The sequence below is a fragment of the Megalops cyprinoides genome, chromosome 24 (genome assembly GCF_013368585.1).
Source record: "Megalops cyprinoides isolate fMegCyp1 chromosome 24, fMegCyp1.pri, whole genome shotgun sequence".
NCBI classification, from domain to species: domain Eukaryota; kingdom Metazoa; phylum Chordata; class Actinopteri; order Elopiformes; family Megalopidae; genus Megalops; species Megalops cyprinoides.
The window spans coordinates 9,433,589-9,450,469 of record NC_050606.1 but is presented as its reverse complement, the minus strand read 5'-3'; the positions used below and the strand labels follow the sequence as shown (position 1 = coordinate 9,450,469).

Below are 16,881 nucleotides of genomic sequence, written 5' to 3'. Positions count from 1 at the left end.
CACACACACACACACACACACACACTCAATACTGTGCACAGAAAGGGGCATGAGGGAGATCACATGCCTATGGGCATTACAAAGGGTTGTTTTCATTTTCATCATTCTAGCAACCATTACACAGACTTTCAACATCTTTTAATGCGGAAGTCCACACTACCATATACTGGCAGCTATTGAAGTGCAAATATCCGTATAAAAAGTTCAATATGCACAGGGACATTAGTCATACAGGATTCACACATATATCCATTGCAGAAAACAATATGCTGCTGGTGAAGTGTTAAACCGTTTTTAAATGCCATAGCCACACATTTCACAAAGCTGAATATTAATGTTTTGTTTATCTGTTCAGAAGACAGGGAAAGAGTTGGTGATAAATATTCATCAAGAGGCACGGACCATGTGATCTATCTTCATTCCGTCATGCAGGGTTCCGGAACCTCCTGTCCATGCTCTGGCACGGGTTCAGCACTGGGTGATTGTTGGAGAGAGTTAAAAAGTGAGCGGGGGGGGGGGGTATGAATAAGGAATACGGCTCAAAGTCAGTTACCTTTCACTTAATAGTGATGCAGGCTCTGAGCCAGAATCTACCATCTGCAGGTACCTATCTGCCCTCGATCCCAAGGAAAAAGACTGTAATTATTTTGTGCAATGCATCTATATGGGGGTACCATCTCTGGCTGGGCTGTCAAATAGCATGGCAGCTTTGATACCACCTAATATCCAGAGCACTGGATGAACACTGAACCAATCTTATCTAGTAAATTCGGGCAGTTTACCTTCTGGGGAAAAGGATTCTTTATTTCACATAACTCTGTCCTCTGGGAAATTGAACTTTTCCCATTGCACCTCTTGTGACAGAGGGGACAAAGAAAAAAACATTTATTTTTAAAAAAGAGAAAAAAAAAAAAACCTCAAGCCCAAATCAGGAAGCTGAACACGCCCCACACTCCACAAATAAAAACAACAAACACTGCCCCACCCTTCAGCCACGGACCTGTATTTAACTTAGGTTAATTGAACAGGTCAAACTCGTTAGTCAATGGTTGGCTTCCTTCTCATACATTCCTCTCACACACACATTGGCAATTGTTCAACCTGTAATGAAGCTGAGGAAATAGAGGTCCATTGTTGGTAAACTTGTTTGGAACCTGAGGATCCCTAATAATTATGTATGCAAACAAACATTCCCACACTGAATTAGACAGATATGCAGACAAAAAATGTTCCTAACTATTTTAACAAATATTTTTGTCTAAAGATGAATAAAACTTATCCTTCACATGGCTGCTTAAAGATAACAGCTTTGCTGAACTGCATGTCTAGTCACTTTGGGCATGTTGTGTTCAGAGGTAGATTTAAATGAGAAAGACAAGAGAGTCATATTCAATCTATAACTACCCTGTCTCCACATGAACAACTTACATGTAGAGCGGTTCAAGAGGTACTTCAGCTCCGAATGATTTCGTTTTGGTTTCCTGCTTTCACAGACTGCCATAGTGTCTGAGATTAGAGATAAAGTTGATTCACAGAGTTAAGTGTGTTAGCCAAGAGTTGCCGAGATACAACACTCTGCCCGTAGAGAAGGATCTTAGCTCTGAAAACCTGTTTCTAATCCCTCTCTGCATGTTCACAGGGCATGTCAGATGAAAAATGGAAGGCACACACTGCTAATCATTAACAGTCGTAGCTTACAGCAGAGATGAGAGGAGCAATTTCAGGACTGGGGAGAGAAGTAGTTGAGTGCCTTTTGTGGAGTTTACAGACACAATATAGTGCTCAAAATGGAAATGACAGCGCAAGGAAAAAATGCCTGACTAGGATAGGATAGGAGCATGTGCAACTGATTTAGATCCTCCAGCATATTCACTCCTCCATACATTTATTTCTTTACCTCTGCTCTTCCATAAACCTCCGTTCTACCATTTTAAGAAATCTGTGTCCAGGAGGACGGTAGTAAAGAGAGAACGCTTTTGTTGCAAAAAATGCGTGCGATTAGTACTTTTGGTAACAATAAACGTTTGCTTCTTCTGCTTCTTAATTGAACAATCACTGCAGTAGGAGCTCTCTCAAGCAGTCAGAAACAAAAGATATGTAGTGAGTTACCTCATTCTAGCTTTTGCACTCTGTTTCAATGGCATTTCAACCAGATGGATCTTTTTCAAGGCAAACTATTCCTCTTGATCCTATTGTATAAATATTTGACTTAAGATATATAATGTACGACTGCGTTTCATTTCTCAAAGATGCATTGCTACCATTCTGTGAGTCCCTCCATGGAGCCACTGTCCAAATCTGTACTGTACAGCTGGATAGTGAAAAGAGAGTTATAAACCCAAAGGTGAGCAATAACACATCAACATTTCTCAGCATCCAGCCAATGCATATGAGCTCCTAACACCTCTGCGCCGTGCGGTTGGTGAGGCGCGGTCCTCGCGGGGCAAATTCAAAGCCTGTCCCCAGGACCGCGGCCGCAACAGATGGCTCTTCTCATGGCCCGCCTCGGCGGTCACTCGCCTCGCCAGGTGCCGGGCCCGTCCCCTGTTCTCGCCAGATCCTCCTCCGTAATTAACTAATAACCTTCATTTCTGCGCGGACTCTCACCCACCCCCCCCCCAGCACTTCTTCAGAGCATCTCTGAGGCTGCCCTCTCTCTCACATTCCCAGCTCCAACCTGAAACTCAGCTGGCTGCATTCATACAGCAGCTGGTATCTCTGAGGTGGGGATGAGAAGCTTTTTAGGTAGGTTAAAAAAAAAAAAGGAGAGGAAAAAGATTTCCTTCCTGACTTTGAGGATCGTCTATTCAAAGAGGTTTTTAGATGTCTTTTTTCCCTCTCAGCAGACCCTGACAGAACAAAAGAAGAAACATTTCTGAAAGTTCAATGGATTTGGAAGACATGCTATGAGGCAAAGATTTTGTGTTAATAACATACTATTTGTCAGTGCAATTGCAATTTAAATGCACATATGAAATATCACAGGTGGCTTTCAATAGGACTGACAAACTGGACATTTGGAAAGGTTTCTCTGTAAAATCTGGACAGACTTTTAGATTAGTTTTTTCTCTGCATGCAGCTAGCCAAGCAATCAAACTGTAATGTTTCCAGGACAAATATCACATATACTGGTGGTATGGGAAAAGTGAGGTTTTTCCATCCTTGATGAAATATAAACACTTAATTATATGCGAGAATTACAAATCAGAACATGGCATGGTCTACGCCTTGTATCTGACACAAGAGATTACAACAAAATAAAGAATTCACTTTGCTCCAGAAATGTGTACTTTATAAGTACGTTTCAAACAGCATAACTTCATTTTGAATAAACTAGCCTGTGCGATGCTTCTCAAAATGCATATGAAAATGAAAATATGACAGCGTGTGATCTCTACAAAATTTTAAAAAGTGAGACAAGGGAGTACATATACAGTATAAAATCAAAATAGTTACCTTTTTAAGATGGTAAATAACAGGTATAGCCATGCCTTATAATTAGTCTGACAACTAAGCCCATGAACTCACTAAACAGCTGTATTTCAGTATGAAATGCATTATTTTGCATCAAAGATTAACTACAAATATGCTATACCTTTCACATGCACAGATCCACAGCACGGGCTCTGTTCATGGTATTTTCCTGAAAATGTTTTTTTTATAAAATGAAATGACGCTTTGAGTCATGACTGAACTTGACACCACGTTGACCCTTATTTGAAAAAAATTGCTACATATTTGACAATCATGAGGGGTGGTTCACAAAAAAAAAAAAACATATACGCTTAATAAGCAGGTCGTGGGATTGCAAAATTTGGAACTCCTGCCATATAGAGCACCGGTTTTCAAACTGCAGTGCAAAAGATAAGCTGTGAGGATATGTTTGTTCAAAACATTATGCATTAATTGCTTTCTGAATACACTATATATTACTTTTTTTTTTTACAAGTATTACAAGAACTACTCATGTTCTCATGAAATAGATATAAATTGGAGCACACTATTTAAATACTTTGTGTGCAATATTAATGCAGTATAAGTTAAAACTATTCACTACATTCAGGATAGTAAGCAATATACAGCACTAACATTAGTTTTAGAATGACAGTATTTTACAGTAATAATCCCCCAAGTTGGGGTTCATAGAATATTTACTATATCTGCATAGGGGCTTTGAAATAAAAAAAAATTGGAGCCTCTGCCATTTTGTATGATTGTAAGAGAGAAAGAGACACTGCAAATACTAATATTCCCCAGAATCTGTCCTTTCCAGGCAGGGAACAAGCGGCATTCAAAATCAAACTCGGACCAAGTCCAGTACAATATTTTTGAACAATTACGTTTTTGGACTGAAAAAAGCTTAAAAAAATGCAGCAGTTATTCAGAGAAATGCTTCACGACATATGGGACAGATCTACTACATACCACCATATCACGTATCCCATTTCTAAACCAGCATTGCTGACAGACTACTTATGGCTGACGGGCCCCAAAATGTCCCCTTGTTTTTGGTTTAGATATGACAGCTCCCATTACTATCAGCCAGGACTATGGGAGGGAATCTATTACCGACACTGATCCTTGTACTTACATATAAGACCCCTAGCAGCAATGACCTGATGATCCACTGGGTAACTTCACACTTTTAAAGCTGGAAGTAGGCTCTCATATGAACACATAAAAATACCTTTTTCAACGGCTATGTCTCCCAGCTCTGTACCTAGACCTGTCTGCTAATTGGTCAGGCACAGTCGTGTTGAATGTAAAGTAGCATGATGGGAGGACGTATTTGTGTTCTATGGTTTTCAGATGAGCCGCAGGCCGGCCCCTGGGCCACCCCCTCTGTGGTAGAGTGGTCCAGCTGGTCCCTGTCATCAGCCAGGATGTACCGTCATGCTGCATCAACAGCACGCCAAAGGCCCGCTTAGATGGAGAGCTCTGATCAGCAGGGATTCAGAAAGGCTGAATTCCACAGCCTGCGCTGGGGTTAAGTCTCACACCTTTTTAATAGGTATTCAGTGTTGACGGGTGGGAATGAGGGATCAGCTGAAATTAGATCAAAGTGACGGATGCCAGGCTTCTGAGACACGGGAAATGTGTTGGATCTCTGGTCAAAAGAGGGTTGCTCTGTCCCAGGCAGGAAGCCCATCCTTCTCCCAGGCTCCTCACACACCTCTGAGGGACTCAGCCTTCACGCGAGCAGCACGGCCCGCCAGATGTTGCATTTTTAGGAAGACCCCGGGCAGCCCCTGCATGTGCTTTCTCTTCCCCCCGCCAGATTTACGGCCGCGGTTTCCCCCAATGACCGCCGCGGCTTCCTCCTCCGAATTCCTGCAGGATGCATCAGCGCGGACCACAGGGGACGGCGGGAGTCGGATCAAAACAGGTGGCACCCCTCAGCGGAGATCACGTGACCTCGCCCAAACACCCCGGCAACCAACACTTATCTCTGATCCGTCCTCCGAGAGGCATCTGCTTTTCAGATCAACGTAAATGAACTAGCCTGAAGGGACAGATTCTGTGTAAAATCACACGAGTCAAAAGATACACAGAGTCGAAGATACACTTCTCTCCTTTTCAGCAGAGAACAGTGTGGTGCACTTCTGATAGCATGTGCAGCACATGATAAACTCGCCCAAGCTGTTTTAGTATGAATAATGACAGAGCAGAATTGGGTCATGGACAGTTTTATTATTCCCTCCGCTTTTATTGCAGGAATCAGAGCTGAAAACTCCAGCACTTTGGGGGATAAACAGCTAAAAATAGAGAGAATTAAATAAAAACCCACACCGAGCGGAGCCTGTGATATATGCAATAACGCTACGTCAGTAACAACTCCTGTAATTTTTCTTTTTAATTTGTTTACCCATCTTTATTTTAACTGGTATTTTTATTTACTGGCTTGTATAGTGCAATACATTTTCTTTTTCACATTTTTCTGTGCCTGGTTAAGGCTTAAGGAGAGGATGACGGGGGATATATCTGCTGCAGATGGCCCCTTCAGCTGGGAGAGGTCAGGGCTGTTAATAGAGGCCAGGCCTCGGACTTCATAAGACCGAGCACTGGGAAGGTCGCGACCTTAATAACCCCGAGCTCCGATTGATGTGACATTGATGTGACCGGGGAATCCTCTGGGGAGTAGCATCCTCAATAACAGCCCCTGAGTCCAAGGAGCTGCCGGCTCACTCAGACTCCTGTTATTTACAAAGGACGGTGACTCTGCATACTGGGGCCAATTAACCCTTTGCACTGACAAAGGATGAAACAGCAAAAGGAGGGGTGGGGGGGGGGGGGGGGTTAAAGGTCCTGATAAAATGAAAAGCAGGGTAACATATATGGGGCTGTCAGTATTAACCATGATGGAAACTTGCAGATTCAGTCCTTAGTTGACGAAAAGTCAATGAAGAGGTCTGGGTCACAGATGGGTCATTCAGTACCAGGAACTTCACAGTCTGGTAGTTTTTCCAAGTCAATTTTCCATTAGAAACAAATTTAAACTCACAGCACCAGGTGGCTTGACTTTCTATCCACATAATGACTTCTATTAAACAATTAATAAATGAGTACAGAACATATAAAATGAGTATGTCAAAGTATCACAGTATCAAAAGCTGAGGTCCTTCATCGATGGTCTAGACTCTGATGCAGACTACCTGGATCCTCAGACTCACAGACAATACTCAGTGTCTCAGATAGCAAAAGGACAGCTTCAAACGACAAGGCAAAGACAGACACTGACACACTGCTTGTTCAGGGGAAATCGAACATGATGGAGGTGTAGGAGCTCTCTCTCCAGGCTTTGAGGTGAGATACTGGGGTAAGGCACCACACCATTAAGAAACCCTGGAGATTTACACTGTCCTAAATTTCTTTGCCTTGCCTGGGCCTCTCCCTGACCTCCCCGCTGAAAGGCCTCTTTCAAATCTGAAGCCTCCCAGCTGAGAGGAAACCGTGTTCTGTTACCGCTGTGTAATTTCCACAAGGATGGATTCTTTTAGATTCCTGCCCAATAATATCCCAACCTTGGCAGGGCTCTTTAAAAAGCATCCACCTGCACACAAACTTGATAAACCTGTCATTTTTACTACCGAGTCGCTGCCTGCCCATTAGATGTGTTGCCAATTTTAAATAATAATTCTCAAGCAGCACTAAAAGGATCCGCCAAAGTCACACAGATAAAAAAGGAAAGAGGAAGGGAGGAGAGAATATATTTCTCTCTTTTCCCCTCTGCTCATCTGGCAGCTCTAAGTATCCACATCACATCATTTTCAGCTCGGTACAAACCCTTGCGTTTACACTCGCTGTTAGGATTTTCGCTGAGTGCCAAAAAGACATCTGACACATTCATTATGCAGGGCCTTCCAGTGGGGCCAAGCGAATACCTAATTAGCAGCGTACCCAAATCCTCCAAGAATGCAACGATGACAGAGGACAGAACTCATGGGCAGTGTGAAGTACGTGCTCGCTACGGCGGTATTCAGAGGTCTCGCCCTGCGATTTCCAGGGGGTCACTTGTGCCACACTTGTGCAAGCATACCACCCTGAAAACACAAGGCCTGAAACTCTTTGGTCCTCCTAAATGACACTCCAGGAGCAAATCCCTGCAAAATAACCACGTGTGCTAGACTAACCAGTTGAGATCCTGAAGCGGAGTCTTCTCTATTCTCTTTCTACTCTGGGTCTCTAGCTGTTTCTGTTCATGTGTTAAAAAAAAAAAACAACCTCATACATTTTTCAGTGCAGTGGGTGAAAAATTGAACGTGGTCCAGAAATAGTTGTAAACAGGATGAGACAGCCTTCCTTTTTATTCTAAATTTGATATGTACAGGAAAAGCAGCCGTATACAGTTTTCAATACATCATGAAAAAGACTTATAAACCAATTGCACTGTGCTTACATTAGCCGTATGCTTTAAACACCGTGGTACAGCATCATAAAGGCCATGACAAACGAGAATAAAAATACACACTGATAACTTGTGCAGATTCCGTTTTCCTCTCACCATAAAAAAACAAAAAAACAAAACCAGCTTGATGTGAAACAAGATGGGCTGACACACGGGGGGGGGGGGGGGGGGGGGCATAAATAAACATTTCAAAAAAGGTTGCATGTTAAAAAACGAAACGTGCGCTACATGAGATAGATTCCCCTTGGCGTAAAAAACCCGCCAGCTCCTCCTCGTCCGGCACTGTGTCCGAGGCACTTGACTGTGTCCGGGGCCGCCGCCCAAAACACACGAAGCCCCGCGGAAATGGCGGGTTCCGCGCTGGCAGACGCGGCGGAACGTTCTCACATCCCTCAGACTCGCGTATTGTGACATCACAGCTGAGGCGGCGCAAAGTCCCCACTGCGCCACCTTCTTTGTGTTCCTGTAGCAGGTGTGAGGGAGCGTCCCTCACTGCAGTTCCCCTTAGCAAGGACAGCGGAGAGGATGAGTAACGGTTCGGGCCTGGAGCGCGAGAGAAGCGCCAGGCATGGAGCTCGAAGCCCGATGGCGCTTTTGCTGAGACCCTTCTGGAAAACCCAGAGTGAAACTTCACCCCTTTTGAATGAAATGTCAGTCAGGTCCCTCTTCCCTTTTTTGTGTGCTCACTCCTGCTCCCATTCGGTCATAATTTCACCCCCCCCCCCCCCCCCCCCGCCCCCCCAAAGAAAAAAAAATTCAGTCTGGGAGCATCACATTTCAGGACAAAAGCTCAACAAATGCAGATAAAACATGACTATCTTTCTCACACATTTCACTTGTTACAAAACAGTGGCAGTTGAAAGGAAATGTAACCATTTGACAAGACAGAGATTGTATCTGGGCTCAGGTGGTACAACACTGCTGTGGTAGTGTTAGGCTGTAGTGCAGGCGGCCTCTGGTTAACCAGCGCAATGAAAAATTCAGGGAGGAGTGCCGGTGTTTGACCGGGAGGCTGTAACCCGAGACGGTTATGTACAAAGCAGAGGCCAGACACGGAGCGCACGCGTCTCCCGGCTCCGAAAACTCCCCTCTGCGGAGACGACACGCTGATGAATTTTTCATGAGAAGCATTAATTAATAACCCAGCCTGACCCCATTTATACAAATTCACTCCCTCTGGGGGATTCTGAGTGGAAGTACAACCAAAGGGTTACCTCGATTAGAGGAAGGGGAAAAAAAAAACACAACACCAACAACAACAGGAGAGCTGAGAGAGGCAAATGGGGCACGTTGCTGTGAGTGTCCAGGGCTGTGTGCTGCAGGGCTGTGCTGTTACACCAGGGCTTACAAACACACTAATGTGGGCAGAGACTGGGTGGTTACTGCACACATTCACACTCACACTCAATTCTCACACACACACACACACACACATGATCAAACTCACATGCTCACACACAAACACACACACACACACACACACACACACACACACACCCTCACTCCTGGCCCCTGCAGAGCTGTGTTGGAAGGGTCCTGGCCTACAGCAGCAGTGTGTATATAATCACACTAAACAGCCCAAAGCAGCGGACACACCTGCAGTGCACATCACCTGCGCTGCAGTACCGCAAGTTACCCAGAGTGCACTGCCACCCGCTGGCCCTGGCTGTCCTGTGATTGTCAGAGCATGAGGGCGAGAAGGTGCGAACACCTGATGCTGTTCCGCACACAGTGTGCGGGTTCTGCTGAAGCCTGCAGTGACAGCCAACACGGAAGGCACTGAGAAAGAGAGAAGGGACCATCGCGGCAGACAAACCTCACAGAGCCCTGTCTTTCCAAAAAACTGTCGAGCAAGGGGGATGGGGGGGGGATAGAAAACTCATAAAGCAACAACATTTGGATTGAATCGCGTCTTTTGTTCGAGGGAGCCAACCGCCTCGGGGAGTTCCCGCTTTGCTTTCCCGTTGTTGCCGAGGGCGCCGAGCTTCGTCGTCCTCAGGAGTAAAACGGCCGGCCTTTCTCTGAGGTCTGCAGTCTGTTCAGCCTGGCCAGCTGGGAGGGGGAGGGCGGCACATCCTGCCTGTACGGGCCTTTGGGTGGTGGCAGGGCGGAGCCATGGGTGGGGCCTGGGGCGGGGCCAGGGTCGGCGTGAGCAGGGTAAGAGTCGTAGCTGTTGGGGGCCTCCTGGGGCGGCGGCAGCTTCATTTTGGCCTCCTGCTCCTTGCGCCTCTGCTCCTGCCGCAGAAGCTCCTGGGTCTCCAGCAGCACCCGGGCATTGAACCCGCTAGCCCCCAGGTAGCCGTTCCGGGACCCCTGGTAGCTGGAGTAGCGCGGGTTCTCCTTGGCCGTCTGGAAGCCCTCCCCTGGGGGGTACACCCTGTCCCACGAGTCCTGGGAGACGGTGCTGGGGTTTTTACGAGGTTGCCTGTGGAAGACAGAGAGACGGGGACAGACAGAGGCGGGGACGATGAGGATTTGTGAAGAAACACGGCAAACTGGAGCCACAAGAGGCCATTAAGAGTGGCAAAACAAAGCTGACCAACTCAAACAGAGCTGTTAGTCACACGCGAAAAAACACACACAAACACTGAACCTACACACAAACTGCCACTTTCATCCACCCAGCTCTTTGAGAAGACGCAGAAGCGCGCGTTTACTCGACAGTCTTTGTGATCGCCTTTAATTAGCTGGCCTTCTGGCAGACTTGACTGCCTGCACCGGGAGCTGAAATTGTCTCTAAAAGGCTGTTCTGTTGTAGAGCGGGGCTCCATTATGTGGCATATGGCTCAGGCAGTGTGTGCTTCAGATATGTGATATCTTTGTTAAAAGAGGAATTTCACCCACACCTCGCTGGACACTCGTACTTGAGGGGGAGTTTCAAGGTTGCCTCACACGAGATGCGCTAATTCCACAGAGAGCTTGCCGTGAATTTCTGCGATGAGCACTTTTGTTCAAGGCTGCCATGCTAGGTATTCGAGGTGCTGATGAAAAATGCATGAAACAATAATTCGAAGTAAAGTCTTCCTGTGTGCCATGAGCCGTTTTTTTTTTTTTTTTTTTTTTTTGGGTTTACCAAACAGCTGCTACAACACGATTAGAATAATGCCTTAAAATAATGCCTGGAAGCAGACTTACTCTGGTCGGCCAACAACAAAAGAAGAAATACAAAACTGAGCTGATGATAGGAATACTGTGTCATGTAACAGTTTGGCCCTGTTCACTACTAACCTAATTGAGACATGGAGAACCATGCTTAATTCATTGAGTATAATGTGGCTCAGACATCACTTCAGACAATGGAGTCTTGAGTCTCAATTCTTTTTGTATCAACCGACACAGAGTAAATTTTCCTTTCACTATGCACTCCTTATTTATAAATATGAATCAAAAAGCCTCCAGACTGAAAATTAAGCTTGTGAATACTGAATAAATCTATGATGTATGAAGAAAACCGCATGGACAGTCTCAGACAGAGCATGTCTTTGTAGTAAACCCCAAAGTGAGGGCACGTGTTTATAAAGTCTTGCTTAAAGCTCTGGCATTTCATTGCCCTAAACCTCATGCTTGACGCAGACAGAGATTTCCATGCGCACTCAGAAATAGTCAGTGTTTGACCAAAAACAACTTGTTTACAACCATGATTGTAGGAGCATCATTAATGGCCCACCAAAAAAGATCCCTATTGACGCTTGGATCTTTTTAAAGCTATTTGTGTTGCACAAGTGGTATGATTCATCCATGCAGAAATATTACAGTAGGAAAACAACTCAGCACAACACCATCTCCATGTAATCCTTAACAAATGCTAAAGCAGATAATTGTCCTTCTCCTTCTACAACCCTCATCCTACAGCTCTGTAAGACACATGCCACAGACTTCAAGGAACGCTAATTAAAGACAACATTTTCCGACAGACGTCAGTTAAATTTAGAATGACCAAAAAAATAACAAGGCCATAGGAAGTTAGAAAACGAGAGGCCATTTGTAACTGTCATGTGGTGCTGTTTTTCTGACACGCTTGCTTCCGATCAGGGGCCGTCAGTCAGGAAGCACTTTAAAGCATATTCACAGGTGTGAACACACCCGTCCGAATCATTACAAACCGGCCATTGTGTCACTACAAAAAAAACACACTCAATTCCTCTGCTCAGATGTCTGTGTTTAATCAAGTATCTGTGTTTGCCGAGAGTACGGGAGAAAAAGACAAAGGAGCATTGCTTACAAAGGAAGAGAACAATGATTTCCTCTGCACTACCTCTGCACTGCCACTAGGGGACTGAAGACAAATGTTCCACGTGTTTGGTGCTTTTTGGACCTCTCAAGAGGAAATCACTTTCAGTGAACGTTGCGAATACGTGACTGTAAGGTGCTCCATGGGGACGTCTCTGTCTTTAAACCAGCGCAGACCGAGCCCTGCCTCTGCTGTGCCAGCAATGCAGCATGTAAAAGGCTCTCCTGAACAGAGGCGTTTCACCCAGCGAAATCCGCACTCCAGATGTGACGCCTGCGAGAAGGCGCAGAAAGCGAACGAGCGAACGCCTTTGGAATATCGTTTTTAAACAGCAGGATCAAATGGAGCGGCAGCACACGTCCCCCCTCGAGCGGCCTTGACTGATCAATGGGAAACCCGATAGTGTTTGTTCCTCTGAAAGGACTGTGGGTTTGGAACACGCTCGCAGTTGTGCGGGCTCCCCGTGCCAATTTAATCCCATTCTGGAGCCATTGATCTGGTCGCAACGGCTCGGCTTCTAATGAAACGAGAGTGATGGTGGTTTGCTCTGGTAATGCCTCAGAGGTCAAAGTTCATCTTGTTTAAATGTCAGCATACTGTTGGATCCCTGGCTGCTGCTGTAGCCTTCAGAAAACCATATGGCCTGACTTTTTTAAGTAAATCTGGATAAATCGCTAATATTTTAAAAAATTAAGTATGTGTATGTAAATTGCTGATATGGGTGCCTGTTCACAAATAAAACACATAAATTCTATGAACCCATGCAAAGAAACAAGCAGAAGCTTTTCAAGCAGACCGAGGTAGGTTTTCCTTCTGTGGCAGAATACAGTCATGGACAGAAAGTACCATCATTAAACCATGGAACCTCAAATGCGTTCATTCAGCCAGCTTACAATATGGCAGTGCTTATGTGTTTAAATGTGAGCAATTCCTCATAGAGAGGGAGTGAAAGGGAGAGAGGATCAAAGAGGGAGGGAGGGAGAGCGAGAGAGAGAGAGAGAGAAAGAGAGAGAGAAACGCAGAGAAAGGGAGGGAGAGAGAATCAGAGTGAAAAGGAAAGAGAGGGAAGGAGAGAGAATCAGAGAGACAGGGAGACAGAAAGGAAGAGAGAAAGGGAGAGAGGTAGGGAGGGAAGGAAATAACAGAATGGGAAGGAGAGATGGAGGGAGAGACAGAGACTGGGATGGAGAGAGAGGAAGAGATGGACGGAGAGGAAGGGAGAGGGACTCACAGAGGGAGAGGAAGGTAGAGGGGAAAGTAAAAGACAGAGAGAAAGGTGTGAGGGAGAGAGAGCAGGAAAGACACACACAAACACAGACACAGACACACACACACAAATACAAACACACACACACACACACACACACAACCACACTGACCGTGGCAGAGAGCTGTACTGCCTCTGGGCCTGCTGGAAGGAGTCCCTCTCCTCCTGCCTCTGCCTCTGCATCTGTACCTCCACGGACACCGAGTGCCGCCCCGTCTGCGTCCCGTACGAGCCGCCGCCACCGCCGCCGCCCGCCTGGGTAGGGGGAGGAAGAGGCGTAAAGTGCCAACACGGCGGTTACTCACTGCGCAGAGAAATAACACGGGCTACTTACCGACAGCCAGCCTCGGCCCTCTCTCACACACCCTCACATCAAACCCAAGCTCATGGAGTGGATGGAGACCCATGGTGGTGAATTAGTGGAAAGTGAAATATCTGTTAGGTGTTAATAAAGGAAAAGGCAGCGCCCGCCGGACACTGTGAACACAGGTATCCATGTGTCTGTTTGGGTTAGAGTCAGTACCCATTTATGACCTACAGTGCTGTGCACACTTACAGTATTGCGTGGATACACCCACATTAAAACAAAACACAGTCACAGTCTCAACATATGCATTAGTGACATCTAAGAGACCATTTTGCATCACATGCAATACAAAAGTAATGTAACCCTTTCATAAAAGGATAACCAATCAGAGTGTTTCGGTACAAGATGACCAATCAAAGTGCCCCACCCAACCTTGCTCTACCAGTGATGGGTGGAGTTTAAACAGACTGAGATAACATTACCGAGAGGACCTCAGAGACATTCATGTTACACTCGGTGAAGTCGTCTGTGATTGACTGGTGTTCCCTCTGCAGCCCCGTTGCCATGGACACATTATAATCACATTACAGGCAGACATTATAATCCACAAAAAAACTGAGCTGTCCTTCTATATCCAGCCTCTCTCTGGTTATGCATGCATCATTCACAGACATGAATTATTAAAGTTTCAGCTGTGCCACCTTAAGAAACATCATGCCAGAGCTGCATCGACTGCCTGGTTGTTTTTATTCACTTTTAAAAACTTTTTTTTTTTTTTTTTTTTTGGAGCCTCCTCTTTCCGAACAACACTTTAGTCTTACCTTGTGTCACCAGCGTGTGCGCCGGCCGCTGACAGCGGGGAGGTCATGGTGCCTTTAATATGCGGCACGCCATGTAATCATTTCCTGTGTTCACCATCTCAGGCTGACGTTATGGTTTAATTACGAACACACGAAAACGTGTCACATTCATAAACTGTGGAATCCCCACCGGCAGTCTTTAAGCTCGAGGCCTGATGGCACCTCATGACTAAGGAGTCTATCTCTGACGCTGAAACAAAACACTCCCGCACCGAACGTTGCAGCTCAATTCAGACACCCATTATTCACTCCTACATGGATAACAATGGATGTCATATAGGATATTAGATAATAAGATGGATCCAGTGAGTTGAATTCATGTCCGTCGTAAGCAGCCTCAATAGCAGAACAATGGGTAATTTGGATATCAGCACATATTGTTCTCATTCCTCAAACAAACATGTTATTTCCCATGTCAGAATGACTGGGTTATAATCTCTCCAATTTCACTAAAACAACACATACTCCCTCCAACATTTGCAGAGAAAGTGATAGCATAATACCCAGCGATAAAAATGAAACGCAGCGTTTAATTGAAACAGAAAGAAATACCCTGGATAGAATAGAATAATTCTACAAGTTCAGTACAGTATATCACCGCGGAGACGCTGATGTCATGTCACAGAAACAGGAGCCGCTCCCCCCGGGGGAAGCACAATCAGTGTACGGGATGAGATTAGCCGACAGGAATCTGATTACTCACGGTTCTGCTGGAATACAATGCTCTATATAACATGACATTCGGCTTGAAATCCAATCAAACAATGTACTGTAAACAGTCGCTATTTAACAGGGTTTTGGGGTAGGGGGGGTGGCGTGTGGAGGGCCCGGAGGTGGTGGTGGAAGAGAAAACTTTGAGAACTTCGAGAAGAAAGGGCCGGCCGCAGAAAGAGAGCCACCTGAGCAAACAGGCCAGCCTCAAGAGAGCAATTACGAAAATGATTTCCAGATTAAATAATAATAATAACAACAATAAAGAAACCAGATCTACCTCTTGAGATTTCAAAAACAAAATACAACTAAGGCCCGGTCGAAAATCACAGACACGGGCAAGTCTGACACCCAATATCAAAGCAGGGGTCAGGGCTGCAATAATGAGGAGGCCAGTGTTTGGACAGTAGGTATTCCCTTTGCTCTCAATACAATGCATTTCAGTCTCTGGCGCCGATAGCAGCATTTAGAATTCTTTCCAGCTTGTGTGAGCACGGGGCATATGGAATCCATTTTCCTGTTAGTGTACTTCGACGATCAGTAAAAAAATGCGGGCCCGGGGTTGGACGAAAGCTCTGTTGGTAATAACTCCTCGCAGGTTTTCGCGCAGGCCCGATCCCGCTAATTCATCAATGGCGAGCCTGGCCAGTTTATGGCCGCCCTCCATCTGCCTGTCATCTCCGAGTGTGGTCCCTCTCGTCACATCACCATCTCCGAAGAAGAGGAACATATTCCAGCCTGGCACTCATAAACCACAGAGCACAGGGGCCTTGAAAGGAACCCCGAGCCCCAGGGACACCCGCCTCTGAGTTGCCTGTACATTATAGAGTGTGTCTTCCTGGTGAATTGGGCAGAATATTGGAAAGAGATGAATATGGTGGACACATGGTAAACACTGTACGTCCTTCTGATGGTAGAAGAGCAACTTGTAAAGAGAAATGTGTACCAAGGTGACAAGCAGGCATGCTGGAGTCTGGGTTGTCGGAAATCTTCTGCATCTTCCTGTGCTGTGGTGTACTCTGGGCTGTGTAGAGTTGCTTTTGGCCGAGCCGTGGGCTGCTGACCTTTCTGACCGCAGTTTCATCCCAAACCAGCGCCCTCTACAGGCAGATCACTGAACTCTATTCCCCTGAGTGCCATTGAGTTCAGAGCAAATAAACCACAGCTTGTCGGATGCTTTCCTACCCATGACGCGGTTGCTGCAAAAACTTGTCTGAAGTTTATCCATGGGTTTAACGGCCTTGTGGTTAGTGTCCACACTGACCCAGGAAGGACCTCTGTTCAGCCATCCAATCCCCAACTGAGTCGCAACAAAGATTTCAAAATAGAACCCATGGCCTTTCTGCTCTGCACTGACATTTAAAGGATTGATTGGACGGAATGTCTCTGTGATAGACTGGTGTCGTTCAGTTCATACTAGTTAATCAGTCACCTTACGCAGCAGAACTTCTGATAAGCTTCCAGCTCAGACGTGGCTCCTTCCCTAAAAAAAACGCCTACAGTGTGATAACGAGGTCAACAACAGTCAATAAATCCAACACCTGTTGCTCTAGCAACGTTCTAACATTGCACACCGATAATGGTAAAAACTCTCTGCGT

At 45.7% G+C, this 16,881-nt stretch overlaps 1 protein-coding gene across 1 annotated transcript in view; it reads right to left on the bottom strand.

Annotated features, from left to right (window-relative positions):
- Window positions 1–9,364: 9,364 nt before the first annotated feature.
- LOC118770919 (partitioning defective 3 homolog) overlaps window positions 9,365–16,881 on the bottom strand; it is a 262,566-nt gene continuing 255,049 nt past the window's right edge. Inside the window, exons 23-24 of the mRNA XM_036518693.1 lie at window positions 13,517–13,659; window positions 9,365–10,331 (exon numbers count right to left, since the gene is read on the bottom strand). Coding sequence (XP_036374586.1) covers window positions 9,902–10,331; window positions 13,517–13,659 — 573 coding nt within the window. The 3' untranslated portion in view covers window positions 9,365–9,901. The remainder of the gene's footprint in view (window positions 10,332–13,516; window positions 13,660–16,881) is intronic.